Below are 14362 nucleotides of genomic sequence, written 5' to 3'. Positions count from 1 at the left end.
TCCTCTCCTAAAGCAATGATTCAATGTTGAGGATGGAAACATGAGTGCTGGCAACACCATTATCTCAAAATAAAAGCAAAATACTGCGAATTCTGTAAATCTGAATTGAAAGCAGAAAATGCTCAAAAAACTCAGCAGGACTGGCACCATCTGTGGAAAGAGAAGCAGAATTAATATCTTGAATCCAATATGACTCCTCTTTGGAACATTGCGAGTTTTTCCAGCATTTTTGGTTTTTACCCCATTATCTTACTTCACTGACCATTCTTCACAAAAGACTCTAGACAGTGGTGCTAACAGGCAATCATAGATGACCATAATAGATGACCATGACTGGCAACTACCGCATGTGCACTTCCAATTGGAATAAGGAATGGTAAGTAAGATTGGGGCCACTGGAAATTTTTCCCCTCCCTACAGCAACAACAAGTAACATTCATGCCACACAATTGCCAGGCATGACCATCTCCAACAAGGGAGAATCCAACAATCTCTGCTTGACATTCAATGGCATTACCATTGCTGAATCCCCCACTATCAACATTCTGGAGGCTACCATTGATCAGAGACTGAATTGAACCAGCCATATCAATGCTTCAGCTACAAGAGCAGGTCAGAGGCTAGGAATCCTGCGGTGAGTAACTCACCTCCTGACTCCCCAAAGCTTGTCCACTATCTACAAGACACAAGGTACAAGACAGGAGTTTGATGGAATACTCTTCACTTGCCTAGAAGAGTGCAGTTCCAACAACACTCAAGAAGCTCGACACCATCCAAGACAAAGCAGCCCGCTTGATTGGCACCCCATCTACAAACATTCACTCCCTCCTCCACTGATGCATAGTGGCAGCAGTGTGTACCATCTGCAAGATGCCCTGCAGCAACTCACCAAGGTTCTTTTGACAGCACCTTCCAAACCCTCGACCTCTACCATCAAGAAAGACAAGGGCAGCAGATGCATGGGAACACCGCCATCTGCAAGTTCCCCTCCAAGCCACAAACCATTCTGACTTGGAAATATATCGCCGTTCCTTCTTTGTGGCTGGGTCAAAATCCTGGAACTTCCTCCCTAACTGCACTGTGGATGTACCTCCACCACATGGACTGCAGAGACTCAAGAAGGCAGCTTATCACCACTTCCTCAAGAGTAATTAGGGATGGGCAATAAATGCTTTTCTAGCCAATGACAGCTATATCCCACGAAAGAACAAAAAAAATGCAACAAGTTGCATGTAAATAATTCCTTGAAGTAGTAAAACATCCCAAGGTGCTTTAAAGTAGAGTTACCAAAAACAATTTGGTAACCAATTTGACACCGAATCAAATATCAGGACAGGTGACTAAATATTTGCTCAAAAAGTTAGGTTTTAAGGGGCACCTTAAGGTAGAGAGAGAGGAGAGAACCAAAGCAGTTTAGGGGGAGAATTCCAGAGTTTATCACCCAGGTAGCTGGAGGCACGCCTGCCAGTGGTGAAATGGTGAAAATCAGGAATGTGCAAGAGGCCAGAATTGGAGGAGCACAGAGATCTTGGAGGGTTTAGGCCTTGAAGAGATTACAGAGAGAAGTGAGGTGAGGCTGTGTAGAGATTTGAAAACCAGAATGAGAATGTTTAAATCAAGGTGTTGGCAGACCAGGAGCTAATGTAGGTCAGCGACTGGTGTCAGTGTGAGTTGGGAGACAGGCACTGCTCCTGGATGACTCAAGTTTACAGAGGGTGCAAGTTGGAAAGCTAGGAGGACATTGGGATTGGAAGTTGAACTTAGAGGTAACATAGACGTGAATGAAGGTTTCAGCAGCAGGTCGGCTGAGGCAGCAACAGAGACAGGTGATTTTTTTTTGAAAAATATGCTTTATTCTTAAAACATTTGAAAGAACATTACAAAACATTTCTAAATTGCCATCACAAAAAGTGCAATCAGATTCAACTTTTACATATGGATCACAAGGTGCTTCAATACAATCAATGAATATTACAATCATTTCAATATGGTCATTACAGACAGTCAGACAGTGCAATGATATTGGAGTTATCAACATACAACATGTTGCACTCTGAGGTGCTTCAATACAATTATAATACAATTGGTATTCAATGTATACATTTATTGTGAGCTGTACAACCCAAGGGATCTATACAATTCCCAGGACCTCGGTGCACTATGGCAGCAGAGACAGGTGATGTTCTGTGGGTAAAGTCAGTGGGTTTGGTGATGGTGAGGAGAGGGTGAGGTTGGAAGCTGAGGTCAGGATGAAATAGCTATGTACAATGAAGGTATCTGCAATAGCTGCCTCTCCCCAAGATGTGAATAGTTATCTCAATACAAATGAGGGTTCAAATCTGGGAACCTGGTGTTTATGGCTCAGTATTACATTATTTATTTACTGGATTTACTGAAGCATTCACACATGGAGTGTATGCATATGTGCAATATCTAATATAGAAAGGGGTAGGATTTCCACAGGTGTTCTCTAATTTCTTGCTGTAACTTTGCTGGAGGATCAGCAGATACCCCAGAGAAGTAGTGTAAGTGCTGTTTCTTATGGGTATCCGCCAATGTTACAACAGCTTAGAGAATCCCTGCTGAAATTGTAGGCATCACAGTTCATAGATTTATGCACAAACCAAAAAGCACAGCTGTGGAACTCACTTGAAGTGGCAGCCAACAATATAAATATGTTGTTCAACCAGCCGGGTGTACATTCAGATACTGAATAAGAGTGTTGGCATCAGTATCAGCAGAGACACTACTGTGCCTTAAAATATTTGAAAATGTAAATATTGCAACAGTAAGTTATTAATCTTTCTGATGAGCATGTGCTGCTGACAGGATCAATGAAGTAAGAGTTAAATGACCAGATAATCTGTTTTATTGATATTGGTTGAGGACTACATGTTGGCCAAGACACTGGGAGAAGCTATGTAAGCTGTTTCATTCCTGAAGGCAAAAGATGTTTGCTTTGTATGAATGCAATGAAGCCAATTGATGCAGAATTGTCTTTTGCAAATTCAGTACAGAGCAATGGCAATCTTTTTATGATTACTTTCTTGATAGCACTTTTGTTCCCTAATATAAGAAATAGTTACATTTTATGGATCTTTTATGTGTTACCAGGTTACACAGGAGAACTGTGCCAGTCTAAAATTGATCACTGTGTCTCACAGCCATGTGAAAATGAAGCCACTTGCATGAGCAGATCCACTGGCTACAGCTGTCTGTGCCCAGAAGGTAGGCATTGAACATGACAATTCATTGAGGTAAGAGTAACAAGACCTAGAGATCAGACAGACAATCTTTGTCACTGTTAGTTTGCTTACTGGAATACAACCACGTGATCGTTGAGTATTTTTAAGATTGAGGTAGATAGATTCTTGTTAGGCAAGGGAATCAAAGGTTACCGGAGTTGGATGGGAATGTGGAATTTGAAACACAAACAGCTGAGCCATGGTCTAATTGAATAGCGAAGCAGGCTCATGTGGCCAAACGGCCTACTTCTGCTCCAATTTCATATGGTCATATATTTCGACCATGTGATCTTCTCATATATATGATCTTCTATATAGAAAAGCATAGGTGAAATTGCACCTATACCATTCCAGTAATAAACAGTCAGAGACCACTTTGTGCCTCTGTCGAAGTTAAATTTTATCCCCCATATATCCTATAACTATATTAACCAGATAGGAATGTCAGATATTTAGGACAAGTGGAATTAATTGATTAATTGGGCGGAATTTTATGGCCCCAATGTGGCAGGGGGCAGGGCTGTAAAATGCAGCGAGCCATTCAAAAGTCCATTGGGTTCGGCGAGACCATAAAATCCCACTAGCATAAAATTCCACCCATTCATGTGTCAACATACTTTAAATGATCTGTTAGACAGGTCTCCATCTAACACAATGCAGTTATCAAACGGCAGAGCGAGGCCTCCCTGAATATTTAAATCTAAAGCCAGACTGTACTGTTTATTCTGTATAACCTGCTGAAACAGCTAGCATTTGCCTTAAATGTGCATGCCCAACAAGAGAACATCCAATAAATATTCAGATAAAGAAAAAGATTCTCAATACAGGAATGGAACAAGGTTTGTTTTTTTGCACAGTACTATAAAAGTGTAAAAATTCAAATCAAGTGCAAATGTCATCTAACCTCATAGAATGCAATGCAAGATACCATGATGATATCCAAATAGATAGGATCCATAGAGGAAGACAATGAACAATATGGGCTGGATTTTGCCGTTGGTGATTTGGGGGCGGGGCCCACTCGCCAACGGCAAAATGATGCAGGATGACGTTGGGCGGAACCCCCAACCTCATCCCGCCCCATTTAAATTTTCAGGAAGGCGGGCATACAGCCAAACCAGCGGCCAATTGAGGACATTGACAGGATCATTAAAACAATTAAAGGACCTGCCCATCCAACCTTAAGGCTGGCGGGCAGGCCAGGAGTCCCGGCAGGCTTCTGAAAAAACCTGAAACCTCATCCACCAGCGGGATGAGGTTTACGTAGGCCTTAAAAAAGTTTATTGAAGTTTCGGTGAAATTTATGAACATGTCCCATCTCGTGTGACATTGTCACATATGGGAGACATGTTAAGGATTTTATTATTTTTCTATTTTTAAAGTTCATCGAGCTGTCAGCGATCCCCCTGAGGCAGCACTTAGCCTCAGGGGGATGTCCGCTCTTTCGTGCACATGTGTGAAACAGCGTACTCTTGCATTTGGGGAATCATCACTCCCCTCCCCCCCCCCCACACAGGAAGTGCATAGTGCTTCCCGGCGGATGTCATGCTGGGTGGGCCAATTAAGGAGATTGGGTTGGGTCCGCCCGCCCAACAGGCAGAAAATTCTGCCCTGTGTGTGTATTTTATGAGAGACAGGGCCTTATAGAATAGATATTCGCTGTAATATATAATAGGCCAGGATTTCCCAGTTGGCGAGTAGGGGGCAGGGCCCGCTTGCCGGCACGTAAAATGACATGCGGTGACGTCAGGCAGAACTCGTGATGTCACCGCACCCCATTTAAATTTTCAGGTAGGCAGGGGCTCAGCAAAACCAGCTGTGCGCCCACCGACCTGTCAATGGCCAATTGAGGCCATTGACAGAGTCATTAAAGTAATTAATGGACCTGCCCGTCCAACCTTAAGGTTGGCGGACAGGCCGGGAGCCCTTGCGGGCATTAGATAAAGCATGAAACTTCATCCATGGGCAGGATGAGGTTTCATGTAGGTTTTAAAAAATTTCATTAAAGTGTATTTAAAGTGTATTTAAAAGTAATGGACATGTCCCAACTCATGGGAATTTTTTTCTCTCTATTTTTAATATTTTTGACAGTGGAGCCAATCTCCCTGATGCAGCACTTAGCCTCAGGGAGATGAGTGCCCTCTTTCATGCACATGCGTGAAAAAGCGCACTCTCAGCTCAGGGAATTCTCCCCCACCCCTCATCCCCCACCCGCAAAGGGAGCACATAGCGCTTCCGTGCGGATGTCATGCTGGGCGGGCCTTAATTGGCCCGCCCACGCAAAATGGCAGCACGCCCCCCAGCTGGGGGTGCCGATTGGAGGCGCGCCTGTGCGCGCCCGCTCTTAAACTTCCCCCCCAACGGGGGGAATATTCTGCCCATAGCGTTGAGCCATTATGCCAATGTTAATTGTCTGCCTACCTCCTGTGCCAACAAACTAACTGGGTACTTCTAATATCTGCCGCAGTTGTTCCTCATAAGCAGAAGTAATACAAGAGCTGTTATATCCTTGTACTATCCTGTCATAATTCTCCACTTAACAGTGGTAGGCATAATTAATGTGACTCCTTACATTGTTGTTGTCATTTCAAGTTGTGATACATTTAGAGATTTAACTTTTAAAAATTCATGTTCTGATACGTTCTAATTAGCAGAGCTTTCCCTTTGCCAAACCAGTATTACCTCCTACTTTTGTACTTCACACTACATTCTATATTAAACATTGCTGAATTGTAATCATAAATGGCAATATTGTCAGAACAGTCAGCAGAATCTCTCAGGCTATTAGCCTGAGAGAGACATCCTGCTGTCACAGTTTTGTGAATTCTGTTGTTCAGTCAGCTACTAAAAGATGCTGACATCTTTCTCCCTCTGGGGAAGCATCCGGCCTCCATTTAATGGCTGTCTGACAACAGAACTGTGTTTATAGATTTGTCATATGGTTTGGATTTGACACTAATTTGCCACCCATTTTAGGGAGGATAAAACAAAATAAAACATTTTTTATGGCCTACTTACTTAAAACTGCCACAAAAATCTGCACCTAACTAATATTTTCCCAATGAAACTCTTCAAAGGCCCAGCAGAAGTCGATCCACTTCATGAAAATGGCCTGATTCCATATATCTGCCTTTGCCCCGTATCCCTTAATACCTTTGCCTGACAAAAAGCTATCAATCTCAGTCTTAGTAATTGATATAGCGTCAATTACCATTTATGAAAGGGAGTTCTTTGCATAAAGAAATGTTTCCTAGGGCAGATTCTTCCTCCTGTTTGGCAGGCTGGTCGGGGGTGGGCACAGAGTCAGTCACTGCCCACAATTGGCTGCACGCCAATTAAGGCCCGCCCAGCGTGACGCGTGCCCAGTAGCGCTCAGCGCTCCCTGTGCAGAAAGGGGGAGGAGGGAGAGTCGGGGCCTGCACTCTTTCACGCATGCACGTGAAAGAGTGCAAAAAATCTCCCTGAGGCACAGAGCTGCCTCAAGGAGATTAAGTTCATATCTAAACATTGAAATAAATAGATAAAAACATTATTCAGACATGAGCTGGGACATGTTTATGAAGTGAGCACAATTTATTTATTAATTTGTTAAAACCTTCATGAAGCCTCATCCCGCCCCTGGATGAGGTTTCATGAAAAACATGAAGGCCGCTTGGGCTCTTCGCCTGCCCGCCAACCTTAAGGCTGGATGGGCAGCATTCAGAATGAGCTGGCTTAGTTTATTAATGGCCTTAACAGGCCTTTGACAATTGGGCGGGCGCGCAGCCACCATCGGCGTGTGCCTGCCAAATGGAAGATTGGAATGACGCTCGGTGGCATCGGGACGCATGCCCGCAAGCTAACGAGAAAATTCGGCCCCTAATTTCACTCCTGAAAGACCAGGCTGTATTTTTTTTGATTATGCTAGTCCTAGACTCCCCAATTAGTGGAAATGCTTTCTCCCAATCTACCTTAACTGTTCACCTTGGAAACTTCGACCAAATCGCCTCTTAACCTCTTAACCTTCTAAGTTCCAGCGAACACAACCCTGGTTTATTTAATCTCTCCTCGTAGCAGAAGCCTCCAAGTCAGAGTATTACACAAATAAATTTACGTTGCACACGCTCCAAGTCCAGTACATCAAGAGTCATGGAGTCATTACGACACAGAAAGAGGCCATTTGGCCCATTGAGTCCACATCTTTCTTAAGGCGTGCCCAGAATTGCGCAGTGTACTCCAAGAATGGGCTGACCAGGACTTTGTATTTTGTATTCTATTCTTCTAGATATAAAGGCCAGTTTCCATTAGCCTTTCTGATTATTTTCTGTACCTGTTCTTCACATTTTAATGAACTGTTTTAATGTACCTAGACCCCCAAGTCTCTTTGTGCCTATATTATTTCCAGATTTTCACCCTTTTCCATCCTTTTTAAATCCAAAGTGGATGATTTCACCTTTGCCTGCATTAAAAGCCAATTTTTCCAACTCACTTAATCGATCAATTACTCTGTAATATTACACTTCCTTCTACACTGTTTGCAATGCCATCTATCTTTGTGTCATTGACAAATTTGAATATGTGGCTTTCTATCCCATCACCTAATGAATACATTGAATAGATCAGGCCCCGAGACAGATCCTTGTTAGTTGTATAAATTAAGGTTAAATGATACAAGTGGGCGGGGGGGGGAGCACTCATTGGATTATAACCATGTGTCGTACAGCGCAGATTATATTAAACATTTATAAAGAAACACTCTTTTTCTGTGGCCTTGAGGAGTCTGTGTTCCATGTTTACATAGGTTGGGTGACATTGCCGCCCCTTCTTGATTATTTGAGGGGGCTGCTTCTCAAATTTTGGTTGTACTTCAGCCCCGTGCTCCTGACATTTGGCTGCCTGATGGAAAGAGGGTTGGACAGTGTGGAAAACCTCCTTGTAAGCCTGCTCCTGGACCCAGCCAAGGTGGCCATTAATAGGCCCAGGCAGCGGGTGGGTGAGGGGGTCATTAGGCCTGACTGCCTGTCCACCTTCTGCGGCCACATTCCCTGGAGAGGGAGCACGTGGTGTTTGCCAGTAGGCTAGAGGCCTTCTGCGACCTCAGGGGGCAGATGCACCATCAGCCCTGGGAACGTTATTTTAATTTAATTTGATAAGTTTCTGTTGAAGTTTTTGACTTTTGTTATAGTGCTCCTTAAGGGGATGGCCATTGGATTACTTGTTCATTTGTTTTAATTGATACTCAAAAGAGTATAAAGAGACACTCTTCTGTGACCAGTGTGCATCGCAGGGGCTGGAGTACGATGTCAAACCCCCCCAGAATGACATTCGAATTTGGTAAGTTTCTGGTAAAGTTTTTGTTTTAAGTTACAATAACATGAAAGCAGCCCTTTAACAGGGGTTGATAATTTGTTTATTTCATTGCTTTATTATTTAATCGAAAGATTGTGGCCAGAATTTTACCCTCTCCCACCAGCAGTTTTTTAGGCGGGTTTGGGGGGAGGGTGGGTGTGTGAAATTGAATGGACAGGAGTCCCTCCAGGTACCCGCCCATCCCGAACACACAGCAATTTTACACTGGGGCGGACAAGGCCTCAGGCGAGAAGCCGGCCCTTGCCCCAGTTGAGGCCCTTAAGTGGCCAATACTTGGTGGGGCTGTTTCCCGCCCAGCCTCAATTTTTAGGCTGACGGAAAGATTGAACTTCCTTGGGAGAAGCCCAAAATACATCAAAGCTACATCCCAGGCAGGAAGTTGGTGGGGGGGGGGAGGGGGGTGGGGGTGTTGGGGAGGGTCCCTCCACCGGGAGCCTCTTTCTGAAGTTGGGCATTTCCCCCCCTTCAGGTCTGGTGGCCCCTGGACCTCCCACCCTGCCCAGCCTCTCTCCTGAGACCCGCATCACCCCCACCCATTCCCCCCCAGGTCTTCCCTACCCACCTTGCCCTAAGCCTCCTGTTCTGGACTTGCTTCCAACATCTTCTTGAACTTGCAGCCCTGTCATTGCAGGAACTGGAGAGCTGACAGCCAATCTGATTGGCTGGCAGCTCTCTAAGGCAGGACTTCCTCCTAATTGAGGGGCAGAAGTCCTGCCTGAAGCCAATTGATGCCATTTTTAAAGGCCTGCCAGTGGTCTTGACCTGGCATAAATCTGGACCATAGTTTCTAGTCAGGAAGGTGTGTGGCTGGGAGGGGAACTTTCAGGTGGTGGTCTTCCCAAGCGTTTGCTGCCCTTGTTATCCCGGAAAGTAGAGGTTGTAGGTTTGGAAGATGCTGTCAAAGAAAGCCAAGCCAGTGCACCATGTATACTGAACAGTGCACTGCCACTCTGTGCCCGTGGTGGAGGAGTGAATGCTTAAGATGATGGACGGGATGCCAATTAATGCTTTGTTCCGGATGGTGTCGAGCATGCTGAGTGTTGTTGGAGCTGCATTCATCCAGGCAAGTGCAGAGTATTCCGTCATATGCCTGACTTGCACCTTGTAAATGGCGGACAGGCTTTGGGGAGTCAGGAGGTGAGTTACTAACCACAGAATTCAAAATCTCTGATCTGCTCTTTTAGCCACTGCTTTTGTATGGCTGGCCCAGTTAAGTTTCTCGTCATTAGTAACCCCCCAGGATGTTTCCAGTGAGGGGTTCGGTGATGGTAATACTTACTATTAAATGTCCAGAGGAGATGGTAAGATACTGGGTGGAATCGTCCCAAATTAGCACTAAGTGCATAGTGGGCGGGGAAAATTATGTTTTACCAGCTAGCTGCAAGGGCGGCTTCTCACGCCATATTGTCCTAAACCCACCACATTAATTATGCGTTCCCAGGAAACACGCCGTTTCCATGGCAGGCGGGCACTCATTCGCCCGCCTCGACATCACCTTGCCGCTACATCACGCCAGGCAGCATATTTAAAGTACAGCTGCACGCACACATCTCAGTGCTTCCAGCCCACAACTGCTGCAAGGAGGACATGGCCCGAAAGGCAAAATGATTCCAGTCCCTGGTTTAATGATGCGTTCCTCGAGCACCTTTTGGACGCTGTGGGAACCTGCCGTGGGCTCCCACTTTGGCCGCAGGATGGGCAGCAACATCACCAATCTGTCTTGGGAGGCAGTGGCAGTGGTGGTCAGCACCAATGCCCTGAAAAAGAGGACAGCCACCCAGTGCCGCAAGAGGATGATTGATCTCCACCAGGGTAAGTCACTCTTCTCACCACTCTCAACTCACACACTCGCAAACCCATCATACAACCACATGGCCCTTGCTCACTGCCAGCTCAAGGGACATCACCATTCACTCTCTCACACACACACAGCTTCATTGTCCTCATCCCATCCATGGGACCACTCGCCATGAACACATGCTAGGCATACTTATCATCTGCCCTGGAAGGCGCCCTGCTAACACATTCTCCATCTCAATTCGTGCAGGGCAAGCTGGCACACAACAAGAGGGAGAGCTCGCAGACTGGTGGAGGAATGTCTGAAATCAAGGCCTTCACAGGCTTTGAAAACAGAGCCATCCAGCTGGCCAGCGAGGATCTGGACCACCCCTGTGCTGACGGTGAGGTTGGCGCTGCTCTGCCAAGTGAGGATCCAGCAGTGCAACATCCATCAGACAACCATGCTGTGAGTGATGTGTCCTGTTTCACAGGCACTGCCACGCACTGATTATCTCTCCTTGCTTTCGCAGGCACATTTGGGAAACAGCCAATGGAGTCCATAACCCAGGGCCCCCAATCAAGCCCCAAAGAAACCTCTGAAAAGGAATCTGAAGCACCCTCCTTGAACACCCGTCACAGTGCTCACCCACACACTCCACCAGCCCAAAGACACACACTTTGATGGGACCTAGCTTTAGAGGAGCCTTGGGATGACCATGATGACCATTTCCTAGCTTTTACCAATCACCTGTTGCCACCTTGCCACGCTGCCTCCCAAAGATTCTCCAGCCTGTCCACCAATGATGTGTATCATCTGGTCTTTGCATGCATGCTGGGTTTTCCGCATCACTTTCCTTCTCTGGATGCATTTATTCAGCTCCTTGAAAAGGTGAAATGACACATTTTCAGCCAAGAGAGTGCCTGCATGCCTTGATGAAAAGTTAAGATGGTGTATTGTCCCTTTAAGTTAAATATCCTTGAAAGTGAGTTTGTGGAAAGCAAGTTGTGAGTTAAGTGGTTTTGGCTAAAGATGCTTGAGTATTTGGAGACATTGCCCTTTGCAGAAATAAGATTCCCCCCAGATGTTGAAATGGGAAGGGTATGTGAGTTAAGCTGGTGAGTAGAGGCAGCCTGAGTGGAGATATGTACTGGCAAAAGTGCGTAGATTTACTTTAACTCTTCTCAGGAAGTAATTGAACTCCTTCTGACCTTGGGGAGCAGTGCTTGGAGTGACACTGATATTAACAATGGCCTCTACTGCCTCCCTCCATTAGCATGCAGGAAGCTCTTGTGAAGGCACCTGCCCTCCGTCACCCCAAGTCCTGTTTACAACAATTTTCAGCAGTTTCTGTATTTCTTCCACACAAAAAAAGGCAGACAATTGGGAAAACCATCTCAGATATTCAACTCCTACACTACTTACTTCAGAAGCGTCCTGCCTCATTCTCTTTATCATGGCATCTCCCTGCCTCCTTACAAAAAAACCTCTCATAACCTATCTCTTCGGCTGTGCTTTCAGTTTGCCACCCTAACCCTTTTTTTTTTCCTCTGGCTCAAGAACTGTTTAATGCAAAATACTTTTCAACATCTTGCTGCATTTGAGGAGCACTGGAGAAAATGGAACATGTCACTGGATTTCCCATGGTTGTGTCACAAGGGAGTGAAGAGTGCTATATATATATATATATATATATTAGAGATGTAGTTAATGGTAATGACCAATCAAATGCAGAAGATGCTTGTCCAATCCAGAACTTCTTTTTATATCTATAATCATTGTTTATCAGACGACTAATTAGGAAAGAGTTAGAATGCCCAGAAACATCATTATCCAATTCCAAAACTCTGAAATGATGGCCAGAATTTTCCAACTGTCGTGTGGGTGGCGGAGCCAACATCAGCGCAGGGCATCGCGGTATTTCGGTGGGCGGGCGCGCTCAGTTCGCCCACCATTAATTGAAGGGCTCGTTAAGGCCCTTAACTTTGCCAATTGTCCATGACAACTGTTGAACAATTGAACAAGTAGCTAAATAATGACTGAGTGGGCTCAAGTACCTATTTTTGACCTTCGTATTTAATAAAAAAGAGAACCTCAAAGAATTGTGTATTGGGGGAAGAAAGAAGCATAAATTTGTGCGACACTGCAATTCATCACTATCAAATCTGAAAAAAGGTACTGCCTAAGTAAATAGAAGTGATAAAAATGTTTGGTCATATAATTGATTTGAAAGTGACTTTTATAAGTATTGGCATGATTGATGGAATGACTACTGAAAACGTGGCATCTTTTAAAATGCTCTTTCATGTCATTTTCTTTTTGGATGTATAGCATTTCCTGGGCACATGTTGGGTGATTATAGGGATGTGCGAACTTTGGGTTGGCGCAGGGGCCCAACGGGCAGGCGGGGAGGAGATTATTTAAGAAAATTTTTGCAATGTCAGCATATGTGGTCTCGGAGGTATTGTTCATGTTTTACATGAAGTTATAATTGCAGAAAGTGTTTAAAACTTGCCTGTGTGATTGTTAGTAGTTCTCATCGATTTCCAAGAGCTTCTTGTGTACTTTGAAACCAGACTGGAGACAATAATCTTTCTCGGGCCTGCAGCTTTCCAGAGGCCTCCATTTAGCCTGGGAGTATGGGTTCTGACCTCTCCACTGAAGGCAGCTCCTCTGAGGAGGAACGGAGGGATAGAAAAAGGAGGAGGCCAGAAGTGGACAATCAGCCTCCAAGGGAGCCACCTTTGGGAGGACAGGCGCAGGCACAAGGGCCACAGGGCCAAGAGGTCGTCCAAGGTGGAAGGGGCCACAGAAGACGCCATTATCCTGCTGCCAGGGTATACAGGTGGTGAAGCAGCTACCTCAATATGTCTGAGGTGCAGTGCCAAAGGAAGCTCCGACTCTCAAGGGAGACAGTCAACTATATATGTCAGATGATTGGCCCTGAGATCTCCCCTAACTGTGTGGGTGGACACCCCATGCCAGCGACATTGAAGCTCACAGTTGCCCTCCAATTCTATGCTTCTGGATCCTTCCAGGGCTCGGTGGGTGATCTTTGCGGTGTCTCCCAATCAGCTGACCAGACTTGTGTCAAGCAGGTCACAGACATTCTGTTCAGACGGGTATCCACCTTCGTCCATTTCCGCTGTGACGAGGCAAGCCAGACACAGCGAGCCAGAGGCTTCACGGGCATTGCTGGCTTCACTTCCCCCGTGTCCAGGGTGCAATAGACTGTACACATGTGGCCATCAAGGCACCAGCAGGTGAGCTCGGTGCCTTCGTCAACAGGAAGGGCTTCCACTCCATGAACATGCAGATAGTGTGTGATCACAGGATGCTGATTCTACAAGGCTGTGCAAGGTACCCAGGCAGCTCCCATGACGCCTACATCCTCAGACACTCCCAGGTGCCGGGGCTCTTCAGTGCTCCGGTTCAGCTGGATGATGGCTGCTGGGTGATAAGGGCTATCACCTCAGAAGGTGGCTCGTGACGCCTCTCCGCCATCCAAGAACAGAAGCTGAGCAGCGGTACAATAGCAGCCACGCCTCCACAAGGGCTGTGGTGGAGAGAGCCATTGGTCTTCTCAAGATGCGGTTCCGATGCCTGGACCGCTCAGGGAGCGCGCTCCAGTATCCCCCCCCCCACCCCCCCACCACCCAGATCGCGTGTCTCTGATTGTGCAGGGCGCAGCAGACTACCACTATCTTGCGCTGGAAAGGGGGGATGCAGATGAAGACCTTGACGCCCTGGATGAGGCTGCACATGATGTATCTAGCAGTGCCTTAGAGGATGAGGAAGCACAGGCCGATGATGAGGGGCTGCAAGCCAACCCGCTATTACACCAAGGAGGCAGGGACACCCGGGACAATTTAATCCAATGAACCTTCAGCTAGCTTCACACACATGGATCTGCAGGACCAGCATTGCCTGGCGCTTCCACATGTGGCACTTAGGTGCTACATCTTCCACCTTATCAGCTGCAAATAAGACC

General features: G+C 46.0%; 1 protein-coding gene across 1 annotated transcript in view; it reads left to right on the top strand.

Moving 5' to 3' along the window:
• Window positions 1-14362, top strand: part of dner (delta/notch-like EGF repeat containing) — a 297241-nt gene that overhangs the window by 227029 nt on the left and 55850 nt on the right. Inside the window, exon 7 of the mRNA XM_041182998.1 lies at window positions 3115-3228. Coding sequence (XP_041038932.1) covers window positions 3115-3228 — 114 coding nt within the window. The remainder of the gene's footprint in view (window positions 1-3114; window positions 3229-14362) is intronic.

Source organism: Carcharodon carcharias, chromosome 2 (genome assembly GCF_017639515.1).
Source record: "Carcharodon carcharias isolate sCarCar2 chromosome 2, sCarCar2.pri, whole genome shotgun sequence".
NCBI classification, from domain to species: domain Eukaryota; kingdom Metazoa; phylum Chordata; class Chondrichthyes; order Lamniformes; family Lamnidae; genus Carcharodon; species Carcharodon carcharias.
The sequence above is the reverse complement of the archived record's forward strand: the minus strand, read 5'-3'. Positions and strand labels throughout refer to the sequence as shown.